The 12,528-nt window shown below is 42.5% G+C and overlaps 1 protein-coding gene across 3 annotated transcripts in view; it reads right to left on the bottom strand.

Annotated features, from left to right (window-relative positions):
- Positions 1-1,039: 1,039 nt before the first annotated feature.
- The window catches only part of PRKCQ (protein kinase C theta), a 67,258-nt gene continuing 55,769 nt past the window's right edge, over positions 1,040-12,528 (bottom strand). For all 3 annotated transcript variants that reach the window (XM_065049298.1, XM_065049299.1, XM_065049300.1), the window contains 4 exons: positions 10,516-10,654; positions 6,112-6,300; positions 4,311-4,439; positions 1,040-3,085 (listed from right to left, as the gene is read on the bottom strand). In XM_065049298.1, coding sequence (XP_064905370.1) covers positions 2,930-3,085; positions 4,311-4,439; positions 6,112-6,300; positions 10,516-10,654 — 613 coding nt within the window. In that variant the 3' untranslated portion in view covers positions 1,040-2,929. The remainder of the gene's footprint in view (positions 3,086-4,310; positions 4,440-6,111; positions 6,301-10,515; positions 10,655-12,528) is intronic.

Here is a 12,528-nt window from a genome sequence, read left to right as displayed (position 1 = left end):
CCAGTTACTTTTAGGTTGCTTAACCACAAGAGGTGATTCAGCACCTTCCTTCCTTAGTCTACACTCTTGGGATGTCCCTGCATCAGTGTTAAATACAAACCACTGTGCCACTGCAAAGCAGCATTTAGAGTGGGATACTGCCAATGTTCAAATGCTTAGAAATGCAATCTCTAGTCTTGATTAGACCATCCAGACTCCATCCACAGCAGGTCCAGAGGAGGCCACAAAAATGATGAGAGGGTTGGAACAGCTCTGCTGGGAGGACAGGCTGAGAGTTGGGGTGTTCAGCTGGAGAAGAGAAGGCTCTGGGGAGACCTTATTGTGGCCTTTCTGTACTCAAACGGGGCCAATAAGAAAGATGAGGACGGACTTTTTAGCAGGGCCTGTTGTGATAAGACAAGGGGTTTTGAAATAAAGGTGGAGAACTTCAGCCTGGACATGAAGAAGAAATTTTTTACACTGAGGGTGGTGAAACTCTGGCCCAGGTTGCCCAGAGAGGTGGTGGATGAACCATCCCTGGAGACATCCCAGGCCAGGCTGGACGGGGCTCTGAGCAACCTGAGCTGGTGAAGATGTCCCTGCTCATGGCAGGTGGCACTGGATGAGCTGTTTAAGTCCCCTATAATCCAAACTATTCTATGATTCTGTATGGACAGAGTCAGGCCCTCCCAGGACTTGGCTGATCTAGTCTCATTCAGATGCCAAAGGAAAATGGTCTGAATCATTCTCTAATGCTACCGACCTCTGTACATCTGGTTCTGCAGCACCTCTGAGATACCAGACCCCATTTATAGTCATGTCACCTTCTTGTAGTGAAAAAGAACATTTTACCCTCTTCTTGGATACCTTTGCACAGTGCCAAATTGTGGGTTTAGATACTGATCTGTGTAGTAGTTACAGTTGTTCAAATGCTTGCTGATCCTGTGTGTTTATGGGTTGAAATTCCCATGGGGACCTTCCCACAGAAAGCACAGAGCCATTTTAATGGCTTTTCTAAGGACCTCTGTTCTTTGTCCCTATTTAATCACTTCAATTCCTGTTTTCCAATTGTACACAACGTTTTATTAAACTGTACAAACAGCATTGGCATTTAAAAAATTCATGTCAACTGTCCTAATTAAACATGATGACCAGCTGCACAAACTGTGAGCACAGATGCCCTCTGCATTTCATTCAGCACAAACAAGGATTTTGTGAGAGTCACTGGACCAAAACCTTTTCCGGGGCCTTCTACTTCTCTTGTTGACATCAGGCACTACTGCTCTTGGTCCTGCAGGATTCAGTGCCTGTGGTCACTGCCAGTGGTAACCCAGCACCGCCTGCAAGGCTGCATTTGTTCTGTTGGGACATCCAAGTTGACAGCCTCGTCCAGCAGAAGCAGAAAAGCACCTCTGAAGGGAATCTGATTTTGGGGATGACTCACCTTCTAGAGCTTCTCTTCTCCATGGGCTGGAGGAGGTCCTGCAATGAAGCTCCAAATGTATACACTTCAATTAGGGCCTGACACCAGCTGGGGTGACTACCTAAGTCTAAGCTATTACAGAATCTTCTGTTTGGGTTTTGACTTAATTTTCATGCAGTATTTAACTGGTGTCTCAGTGACAAGCAGTAACTGGGTGGTTCTACATCTCTCCAACCTCAGAAAACAGTGAATCTTTATTTAAAAGGATCCTGTGAAGAAAGGATCACAGAAAATACTCTTTTTTTTTTAAAAAAAAAAATAATAATAAAAAAAAAATCTATATTTCCACAGACTGCAAAGGGATAGAACACACAGCGTAATGTCATGAGGTGAAGGAGAGGACCACCCTCACCTGATGTGCTGTCCTGCTCTGTGTACATTTGGTTCAACTTGGTGACCTGTGTCTGCAATGCATGCCAAAGAGCTGGGACATCATCCATAACAAAATAAATTACAATACATAAGCCTTTCCAAGGACTGATTACCACCTTTCAAGTAAAACATGCCAATGCTGTGACTGGAAGGTCGGTTTTATGATGCTTAAACAATGGTTTGAGGAAACATTTCCCAGGTTTCTCATGCCGTTTGAGGAAACTTTTTCCACCTTTCTCATGCCGTTTGAGGATAAAACTCCAGAAAGCCCAAATTTGGTCTGAGCCTGGCATGTGTGAGGACAGTTAAAGCTTTACAACAGGGGTTCTCAAGGCTCTCTGCTGGACTGCAACTTCCCATCCTTTCAGATCAAGTACTAAGTGTAAAGCACTTGTTTTCCGTATAGATGTTGACACTTGCCATGGCAACAATCCTCCTTTGGGGTTGAGTCCTTAGCTCCAGGGCCTTTGAGATGTATGAATGCTGGAATGGGCACCTGTAAAGTCTCTTTGTTCCAGTGGAGCAAAATTGAACCCTAACACCTGTGAATGTTACTTTTAAAGTGCGTAGGGAGCAAAATTGCTTCTTCAAAACTTCTGTGCACACACACACACAATTCTCCACGTGTACAAGGGGAGGTTACCCAAGCATCCAGCCTGAAGTCTTTCCAGATGCCCTCAGGCCTTGAGCAAACCATTTGTCCTTTAGAAGGAAGGTGGGCTGGGGTGAGAACTGCAGAAATGGGCACTGACATCACCAGAAGCTCAAATATACTAGTTTTTTCATATATAGAAACCCATTGGTTGTGTGTATGAGTAGTGGGGAACAGGTTTTTTCACTTCCTCATTTTCAGGTGCTCTCAACTTGAAGAACATTTGGAACAGAGAGAAGAGTGACAAAAAGATACCATGAAAAAATATCATTAGTTAAGAGTGGCTGGCATCTGCTACAGACTGGAATAAACTGGAAGCCTCCAGGCATGGTGCAGACCTTCAATGAGGTGTTTTTCTGGTGGGTTCTTGATAAAAACAACCATGCATTGTCTTCAGTTGACAAAGTGTTACTCAAACTCAAATGCCTTCCGTAAGGCAGATCTCAGGAAAATATTTTCTCCATTTTAGGGTTCACAAAAGAAAAGTTGCTGAACATATTTTGGTCCATGCTGTTAATCAGTGCTCTGTCAGCACAGGACAGTTTAGGTTTTTCATTTAAAAATTCCTTGTCGAAGTTGCTACAGTCACTCGGAGATTTCTTCAAGAAAAGGAAAAAAAAAATAAGTCAAACCACTAATATTCACATCTTCATTACAATAGTACTGGCCCTATCTGGCTGCTTCCTGTGGGCTCAGGTCAACTAGTTGGGAGCAAGCTCAGCTCAGCCAGGGAACCCACAACACCTTGCTCTTGGCCTTTTGCACAATGATTAGTTTCTCCAGCCTAAATAATGCATAGTAACATGTCAAACTGCAGTGAAATTCTGTGTGAGCTCCTAATATCCAGCAAGCAGTGGTAATTACTCACTTATTACCATCCTATTGAAGTAGTAATGGGAATAAATATTATATAGTAGGCACTGAGCCTGTGATCCATTAATTCCGCCAGGCACAGATGTTGCTGCTTTGTAACGCAGTGGACTGGACCCATCAATTAAACAACACTTGTGAAGGATTGTAAAATGAAAGTATGATGCACTTATTAAATTATATTGTTGTTAGTAATAGGACTTTAGTAATTTTATAGGACTGTTACTAGTGGTCAGGACTATCCTAACTTAGCCGCCTACCTGGTTACCTAAACTGCTTTTCCTTCTTTACCTTCTGCAGTGCAGTGAAAGATAATCCTTACAGAATGGATTGCACTTACATGTTTAAGTGAAGGTTTTTTAAGTGGCATCCAGACCCCTGCTATGGAAACTGAGAAAGTGACGAGTAATTTATGGTTTCTCAGATGTGGGCCCACCAGACCTGGGCTTATAGCCATCAGAAAACAGGAGTTATCATGATTGGGTCATGCAGCCCAATCAATAGATGTACGTAGTTCACAATTGCCTTTCCAACAACTGTACAATGAGTGAGGCTGTGCTAGATCCAAATCGTAGATGGTTTCAGCTGCTTGTATCTCATGCACACGACATAGCAGACAGCCTGTGAACAATTTATTCTGCTTTTGGACATTTAAGTCAAAGTCAACACTCGCCATTCTGACTGCCCAAGACCAGGGTCCTCCATCTACTTTTAGGCAGAGAAACCACATGTGCACATCAACTCCAGCAGATAACCCTGAAAGTTAAAGATATTAAAGACCCGTGTCTGAAGATTTTGGACAAAACCCTTAACAAGATGGGTTTATAACATTACTGTGGGTCCTGGCTTTGGTTTATTGCTGGCATGTGCTGGAGGGTTTAAATATGTGGGGGATGAATGATGCAGGAGAGAAAGACAAGAGATGGGTGGAACTGAAAGAAGATGTATCCTTACCACTCTTGGTTTGAAAGGAGGTTCCATCCTTCTTTCTTCTAAAGCTTCCCAGTTTATTTCTCTGAAAAAAGCATGTTGGCGGATGTTCCCTCTTGCTCCCAGTCTCCTCTCAGGTTCTCTCACAAAAAGCTAGAATGTTGAAGAAAGAGAAACACCTCAACCTTTTTATAAACAACAGTATATTCATTAGGACAGTCCTGCCAGATGGAGTCTCAGACTTCAAACTCAAACATGGTTGGTGAGAGTATGAAGAATCTTCTACCTTACTAAATTTCTGATTGGAGAACCAGTTTGGATTCTTATCCTAACATGCCAAAACTGAGAGAACTTTGCCATATTTTTCCTTTGTGGGACAGAGAGGACAATTTTTTACAGCGGCAACAATATATGTGTCTGAGAACACGAATGTGCAACTACACGGGTGAAATATCCAGATCACACTTGTGTGGTTTTATCTGGACAATTTCTTGTTGTCAGAAAAATATTTATGGTTGAAATATAAACATAATTTGTGAAAATACTAGCTTAGCCTATGTGGGGTTGCATTCATCTCCTATACCTTCGGACACTTGGAGTGTCAGTATTCGACTCTTTAATAGAGAAAAAGAACCATCTCAGGTGCAAATTGTCTGACCTTCTTTACAGATTTAAAGATGAGATAAAAGATACATTGGAAGTGCTTTCTTCTCTCCACTGACTAGCTCACATACTGACAACCCTCTACTTTTGTCAGAAGAGTCCCAATTCTCAATTCACTCCCAATTCAGTGTGTTTGCAGCACACTGCAGGCTACAAGTCCTGTGGATAACTAATTCTGCCAAAAAACAGGAAAAGCTAGAAGTGAGGACATATCTTTTCACCATCAGCTACATGCAGCTCTGAGACCATTCTTAAGTTTAGTGTAAACATAGTCTGTTTAGTCATTATGCTTTTATGGTGACTCAGGAGCCATTTGGCTCTAGAAGCAGCTGAAGGGTTTCTGGGGGAGAGTTTCATAGAATCATTTTGGTTGGAAGACACCCTGAAGATCATTGAGTCCAACCATAACCTAAATCTAACACTAAACCATGTCCTAAGAGCCTCATCTATACATCTTTTAAACACCTCCAGGACCACTAAATGCTTCAGAGCTCCTCTTAATGTTTATGAGCAGGATGTAGTGCTGACATATTGCTGTAATAGTGGGCGTGAATAGTTTAAAATTCATCTTTACATCTGCACTAAAATGTCTGAGGCCTCCAGGACAGTTGGCCCATAGTGTGCCAGATCCTAGATCCCTCTAAAGTCAATGGAGATGAACAGTGGCAACCCGCCTGATAGCAGGTGACCTGAATACAGCCAATATGTCTCACTTCAGAAGAGAGCAAATTTTAAAAAGCACTTTACTGTTGAAGGTCATCTCAAAAGGGACTTGGGTTACATATGGTAGAAGATTCTTGCTACTCTATTTGGCCAGCAGTGGGTCACTGTAAACCTTAGTTTGAAGCCCGGCAGAATATCTTTTCCAGGAGTTAGTATGTCTTGCACCTTAGGGATTGCTCTGCAAAGAAACTGACTTCTGCTGGTATCTGATACCCTGTGAACCTGCTTGCTGGGTGTGAGCAGCCATCACCACCATTTAAGAGAAAGAATGCATAAAGATGGCCTTATGACTTCGGTCAAGTGTGCTTTGAGGTCCACAGACAAGAAAGTCTGGTCCTAACACACTAAATTTGTTTTTTTGAACAACAGCTGGAGATGCACAAATCAAAGATGACAGTTCTGGCAAAAAGACTTCCATTCAATGTGTGGTAGTTCTTACCTTCACCAAAATATCCTTTGCATCCTTGTCAAGCCAGCGAGGATAGAACGGGTTGTCCATACGGATAGACTGGAAAAGCTCCTCTTCATCTTGGCCATGGAAAGGAGATTGGCCAATAAGCATCTCATACAGGAGGACACCAAAGGACCACCAGTCAACGGAGGTGTTGTACTTCTGCCCCAACAATATCTGCCCAAAGAGAGGAGTGACAAAGACAAGAAAAATGTCTGACATGAATATTTCAGCTTCAGAAGAATGGCCAGCCCCTGACCTTTCAATAGTTGCTTTTGCACTGAGTGTGATACCCGAGGTTCTTCCCCCTGCCTGCAGCATGAGCCAGATCATCTGCCAGATGTGCAGAGGTTGTGGCTTCAGGAGGTCCAAGTCACAGCCACACCTGGGTGACAAAACAGGCTTTTGCACTACAGATAACAGGTTGCATGTAACTCTTGAATTACTTGAACAAATCCTTGGCTACTGGAGAGATCTCAAACATAAAAAGTGAGGCAAATAATCTTTTGCCTGCTCTCCAAGTTATCCCAAGGGTTCAAATCAGGCTTGTGAAGTCCAAGAAGACAAGTGGTTAGGTGTTTTGAGACTGATTCAACTCACACAAGCTGTATTTTAAAATGACAAGTATAGCAGTGTAAGGGTACTTTAGGACTATCAGACAGTAGAAACAGTGTGAATCTATCCCAGCAAAATCTGCCCCAGGAAAAGCATGATGAAGCAGTGGCTGATCTGTCTGCTGGAGGCCAACTGAGTTATAAGTAGAGGAATCGGAATCTGTCCCTGGTCAGTCCATTGGCTGGTGCCTTTTTGTGTCAGCCATAAAGAGAAGCCTACATTCAATGTGTGGGGGCCAGAGAGGGTTGGTTGGACTGGTTAGCTTCTCTAAGAAGGGCTGTGGCATTTTCCTCCCCTACGCACTTGGCCAGACACCACCAAGTTCTCAAACTTCTCCTTTGGGAAAGCCAAATTAATCTCGCTTGCCTTTATATATCTGTTAGGGAGATACCTAGAGCTGAACCTGTTACCATCAACTCCTTTTAGAGTCAAGGAAAATAATTAGTCCAGCTTTAGACACAGAATCATAGAATAGTTTGAATTGGAAGGGAACTTCAGAGCTCATCTAGTCCAACGCCCCTGCAATGAGCAGGGACATCTTCAACTAAATCAACTAAACATCCAGCCAAGTATCTACCAGCTGTAAAATGCAACCTGTATTTGTCTCCTTTGGCTACCACAGAGCCTAGACAATTTGCTCATATACAGATATCTACATTGCAGATGTTTAAATGTACATATGATGACTATGATGTCTAGGATCCCTACCAGGATTTTAGAGCTGGAGAGGGGAATAATCCATTTTAAGGCACAATCTTTACTCTTGACTCCACAGCTCGGTTGCAATGTGATCTGCTATGCTAAAGCTATGCTGTAGGTATTAATGATAAGTCGTGGAAACAGCTTAACACCAGTGAAAACAACTATCCAGATCAGCACATATGAAACTGCTGATAAGTGAAAAATTATGATTTATAGAGGTGATCTTGACCATTTTCATACCTTGTCTTTATTGCCTGTAAATTACCACACAGGTCTAGATTCATCTTATTGCCTAAGTTATGTGCCTTATTAATTCAATTATCCAGAGTCTACCTACAGCCAGTGGAGGGAAAACAATGGCTTAACTGACTTATACACCTAAGACTGGAAGGGATGACTTGTTTTCTGGGATGCTTGTCCTTCCACACTATAAAGTACCATCTAATGCTTCAGTTTTGGATGAATTTTCACACATTAGGTGAGAAGTATTCCCCTCTGATGCAATGTATTTCTTCTGGACCACTTATAAACAAAATCATCCCAACCTTTTCTTCTGAAAAGACATGTTATTTTTATACAGCTTTATTTTTTAAAGTATAAAATGTCTGAAAATTGAAATTAGGTGGTTTATGGCAGTCAGAGAAAAAAATGTATTAGCCTTGCAATTCTCTGGAAAAAAAATAAATAAACTCAGGAATTTAATTTCAAGTTAAGTATATAATTTTTTTTCCAAATAATCTTTTAAAATTAAAAAATTGCTTGTCTACTGACCCTAGGCCCCCTATTTACATGGCTGTAGCCAAGGTCCTGGGTCTGTAACAAATTACGGTGCTAGCAGCTGCATTGAAATGCTGACAAAAAGTCCAGTGCTCTTGCCTCTGGTGGGAGACATGATCCATAAACTCTAGTAGTGCTCTCAATTTAGAGGTAAAATGTTTTATATGCACTCGTTGAATCTCTAAAATAAATGATAGTGCAGAAATAAAACCCTGAGCTATTTTAGTCTTTCTCTTTTCTATGAAGTAAAATCACAGATAATGGATTATCACTTGTCTCTTTCTTTTTTTAGGATCAGAAAATAGCTTTTTTTTTTTTTTTTTTTTTAATAAAAGCATATTGAGGGTGAATAAAAGACAATTGCAACTTGATTGCAAAGCACACTTAGACCTGCTCTTAGGCAATACAAATCCAACTGATTTGAAGAGACCAGCCCTTGTGTCAGTGGTGTAACCTAGATCAGAATTGAGCCCTTGGTGCACAGTAAAAGATCAATGAATTATAGTGGGGAAAAAAAAAAAAAAAGCTTTAAAAGCTATTTGGAAAGTACCAATATCCATCAGGAAAACACTAAAATTAGGAAATGGGATCTTGAAAGTCAAAAAAATCAATTTCAGAGTGATGTCAGACGTGATGTATGGATGACTCGTAGGGTCTTCGCTGAGCTGAAAAATGTTTTCTTTGGCCCAGATTGGCCACCTAATTAGTCAAAGCCTCTCTATAGTAAGATCTATCATTGTGTGAAGCCACCAGGTTAAAGCAGCTTTCTCTTTTCTGGAGGGATCTAGTCCAAAACATCTAAACTTACTAGAAAAAAAAAAAAGAAAAAAGAAAAAAGAAAAGAGAACAAGTTTATGTCTGGGAGAAAAATTGAAAGAAATAAGGGGAAGGGCAAAAGATCTCCACAAGGGAAAGCTGTGGTCTGGTGTTTGTGACCACTTAGTTTTATTTTATAGGCACATGAAGGCCAGGTTCACCTTCTTTCCACCATCTATCAGTAGATATCAACTGCAGAAGAAGAGGAACTGTTGGTGATTTTGCATGGATCTTGGAGACTATCTCCATGTAAGCCCCAGCCTTCCTGAGCCAAGGGGGAAGAGCAGGACCTTAACACAAGCTACAAGCTCTGCCTTGCCCTTGTTGGCTCAAGCACAGCGTGGTCATGATACAACTCCATCATCTCTAGTTTTAGAGCCTCCTTCACCAGGAGACAATTTGTGGAGGCATGTCATCCAGGGATGGATTTGTGCAAGGACATTAGGTACTCTGGCACTGTGGGGACCCAAAGCAGAGATACAGGTACTCCAGAGATCAAGGTTAGCACATTGGGTTCCAGTTCTCCTCCAGACAGCTGGGACCCATCCTCTGACTACTGGCATTTAGAGGGGAAAAATTGGAATGTATGACCACTCTCACGTTTATGTTTTCAAGTATCTCCATCCCTTTTAAAAGCAGCTATTGGTTTTGGTTTTTCTTTACCTACCCAGACCTTCAAGCCCGTGCTCAGTTTTAAGGTTATGCCTCTGATGGCAGAGCCTCTTCAGAGCATATAGTGCCTTATTCAGCTCTGGGAGGATGCTCGTGATGCAGGTTGTGTTTGCAGGCAGCTAAGAACCTATTTGAGCAAGAGCTTATGAAAGTTGAAGAAGTTCAAGACTTCATAAGCAAGACCTTATGGAAGTCCAAGCTTATGGGTACCATCCCTATTCAAGCATCAGAACATATCCCAGAGGGAAGGTGAACCCCAATCTCTGCTTTATCATGGACCCAGCCTCTCTTCTCTATCAATGAGAAGGGAGAATCAGCTCCAGGTGGGCATTTTGTCCCACTTTTCTCTATTTTTTCTCTTAGATTCTGATGAACAACATCCCTTAGAAGTGCCCATAGCTCCCTATTTGCTATCAAGGAGCCTGTACGGCCATAGAAGCCTGTTAGATACCTAGGGCACATGTTTCCCCTTCCTCACACTGTTTCTGTCCCTGAATTGCAGGACCCATCTCTTGGAGCTTCTTTTGCCATGGCCTGAACTGATTTCCATCAAGCATTCTGTTTCTTGGTTAAACCAAGCACCACTTAATTCCAAGGCTTATTTGCACAAAAAATGAATTAGCCACAAAGATACGCAATGCCAGACAGCAACGCAGGTTCTGAGTCAAACTGAAATCCAGTTTCTAGCCTGGAACTGCTCAAAAGCAGGTTATTACTCTTTGCACCCTCCACCACTGACCAGCAGTCATGTGTTAAAACACGTTCTCTGTCCCACAGCAGCTTGCTGGCCTCCCTGGACCCCATACCTACCTCAGGAGCAATATAGTCTGGAGTCCCACAGAAAGTACTTGTCTTTGCATCTCCAAACATGTTCTCTTTGCACATCCCAAAGTCAGCAATTTTGATGTGCCCCTCATTGTCCAAGAGGACGTTGTCCAGCTTCAAGTCTCTGCGGAGGAAGAGAAAGAAACCTATCTTTTAAATTGTTGCAGAGCTACAGAAGCTATTTTAGCACTTATTAATGTGCTGTCTGCCTCCATGTAGTGCCTATGTGTTGCAATCACAAGGAAAGGCTGAGGGCCGAATGAGGATCTGCTGTCTTGGACTTCAGCATCCCTCTTCCTCATTCCTCCTGTCCCAGCACTGATTCATCTGCTGGTGAAGATTTTACCCAAGACATCTTCTAAAAGCTGTCTCCTTCGAGGATGCAGAATAGTGAAGCTAAAAAGGGCTTTGCAACAGCTGGTGCTTCTGCCTCAACACAACCTGGAGAAGGTGAGCAAGAAGGGACCAGCTAGTGGTCCCTTTCTCCTTCACTGGGAGTCTCAGGACTCTCTCTGAAGCTGCTGCCAAATCTCTTTCCCAGTGCAGGCTCTACAAATGTTGGAAGAAGAAAGGACTCACAAGGCCTGCATGGCTTGGAGAAGGTCAGAATAATCCCAGACACCACTAGAACACCCACCACCTTTTCACTGCTGAGCTGCACTATCTGAGCCTCAAGGATTCGCTAAACCCTTCACACAGAGCTGCCAAGCTGTTGTCAGAGGTTTCAGGCTCTGAGCTACTGTGGGAAGCAAAGAGCCTAGAGAGGGGAAAGAAAAGAAATGCACAGAGCAGGAAATAAAAGCAAGCTAGCTGATGACTCATGGCCATTGACAAAGAACAAAGAGGTCCTCACATGGGAACAAACTCTGAAAGGAGAGAAAAGCTTGTAAAGAAAGAAAGAAAAAGGCATAAAGAAAGGAAGGCTGGCATGGCTTCTATGTCAAATTATTTATATCTTACCTAAAAGTTTTGCTTTTCATTGAAATAATGACTCGGGGAGGTGTTAGGATCAGTGATTCTGCACTTCATTGGGGATGCAGGTAGGATTTGGGTTACGGGGTCTCAGAACACCCATGTTCCTGTACTGCCTATCCTGTGCTATCAATCACTGCTCCTTCGCAGGGCTCCTGAAGCACAGAGACACAACATTTGCTTGTGCCCACAGCTGAGGATACAACTGATCTTTTCCAACCACTGCTGATTCACAGCCTACGCACATTTTCCACTTCTCACGCAAGAGTCCTAACCACGAGGCTGCTATAGAGCCACCCTCCTGGTCACAACTGGTTTACAGTGTGTTTTTTTTTCAGAAATGGCTTTGATTCCATCCAAGATGGTAATTTCTAACATATGACGATCCTGAGATGATCGCCTACAATTGCAGGGAAGAAGGATGTTCAGTCTCCCTCTGTACAAAGCTCATCTTGCTTCAGCCATGTCCCAATCAGGGTGGGAGACCTTGTAGTGTCTCCACACTAAATTGTTGTCATGAGGCAGTTGTTCTTTGCTGCTAGAGTATGGCCCAAGAAAAAGTGGGAGTCATCAATCAAAAATAAGTACAGAGACAACTGAGACATTTGCCTTCCAAGAGGCAGACACTCATGTCACAATTTCCAGCTGGAATGACTTATTTTAGTTACACCATTGAGATCAATCTCTGGCTGCCAGCACTGCTTTTATTCATCTGGTAGATCGAAGCAAAACAAAAAAACCATCACCTACACTTCACTTTCATTATTTTGATGAGTCTCAAACTCATTGGCTCCAGGGACTGGAGTTTCTGCCAAAAGCGCCTCAGCTCATTCATTAAAATTTAAGCCAACATTTCCAAATGTGGGTGTGTGAGACAGAACAGCTGGATTCATTATTCTCACTACATCACAAGTGATGTAGTTTCAAAAATGATTTCTATTCACTTTCCTAAGTGCTTAGTTAGCTCTGACTGAGATACTGATGGCTTTGCATTCTCAACTGACCTCGTTGTCATTGTCTTCAATG

This window comes from Columba livia, chromosome 1, assembly GCF_036013475.1.
Source record: "Columba livia isolate bColLiv1 breed racing homer chromosome 1, bColLiv1.pat.W.v2, whole genome shotgun sequence".
Classification (NCBI taxonomy): domain Eukaryota; kingdom Metazoa; phylum Chordata; class Aves; order Columbiformes; family Columbidae; genus Columba; species Columba livia.
The sequence above is the reverse complement of the archived record's forward strand: the minus strand, read 5'-3'. Positions and strand labels throughout refer to the sequence as shown.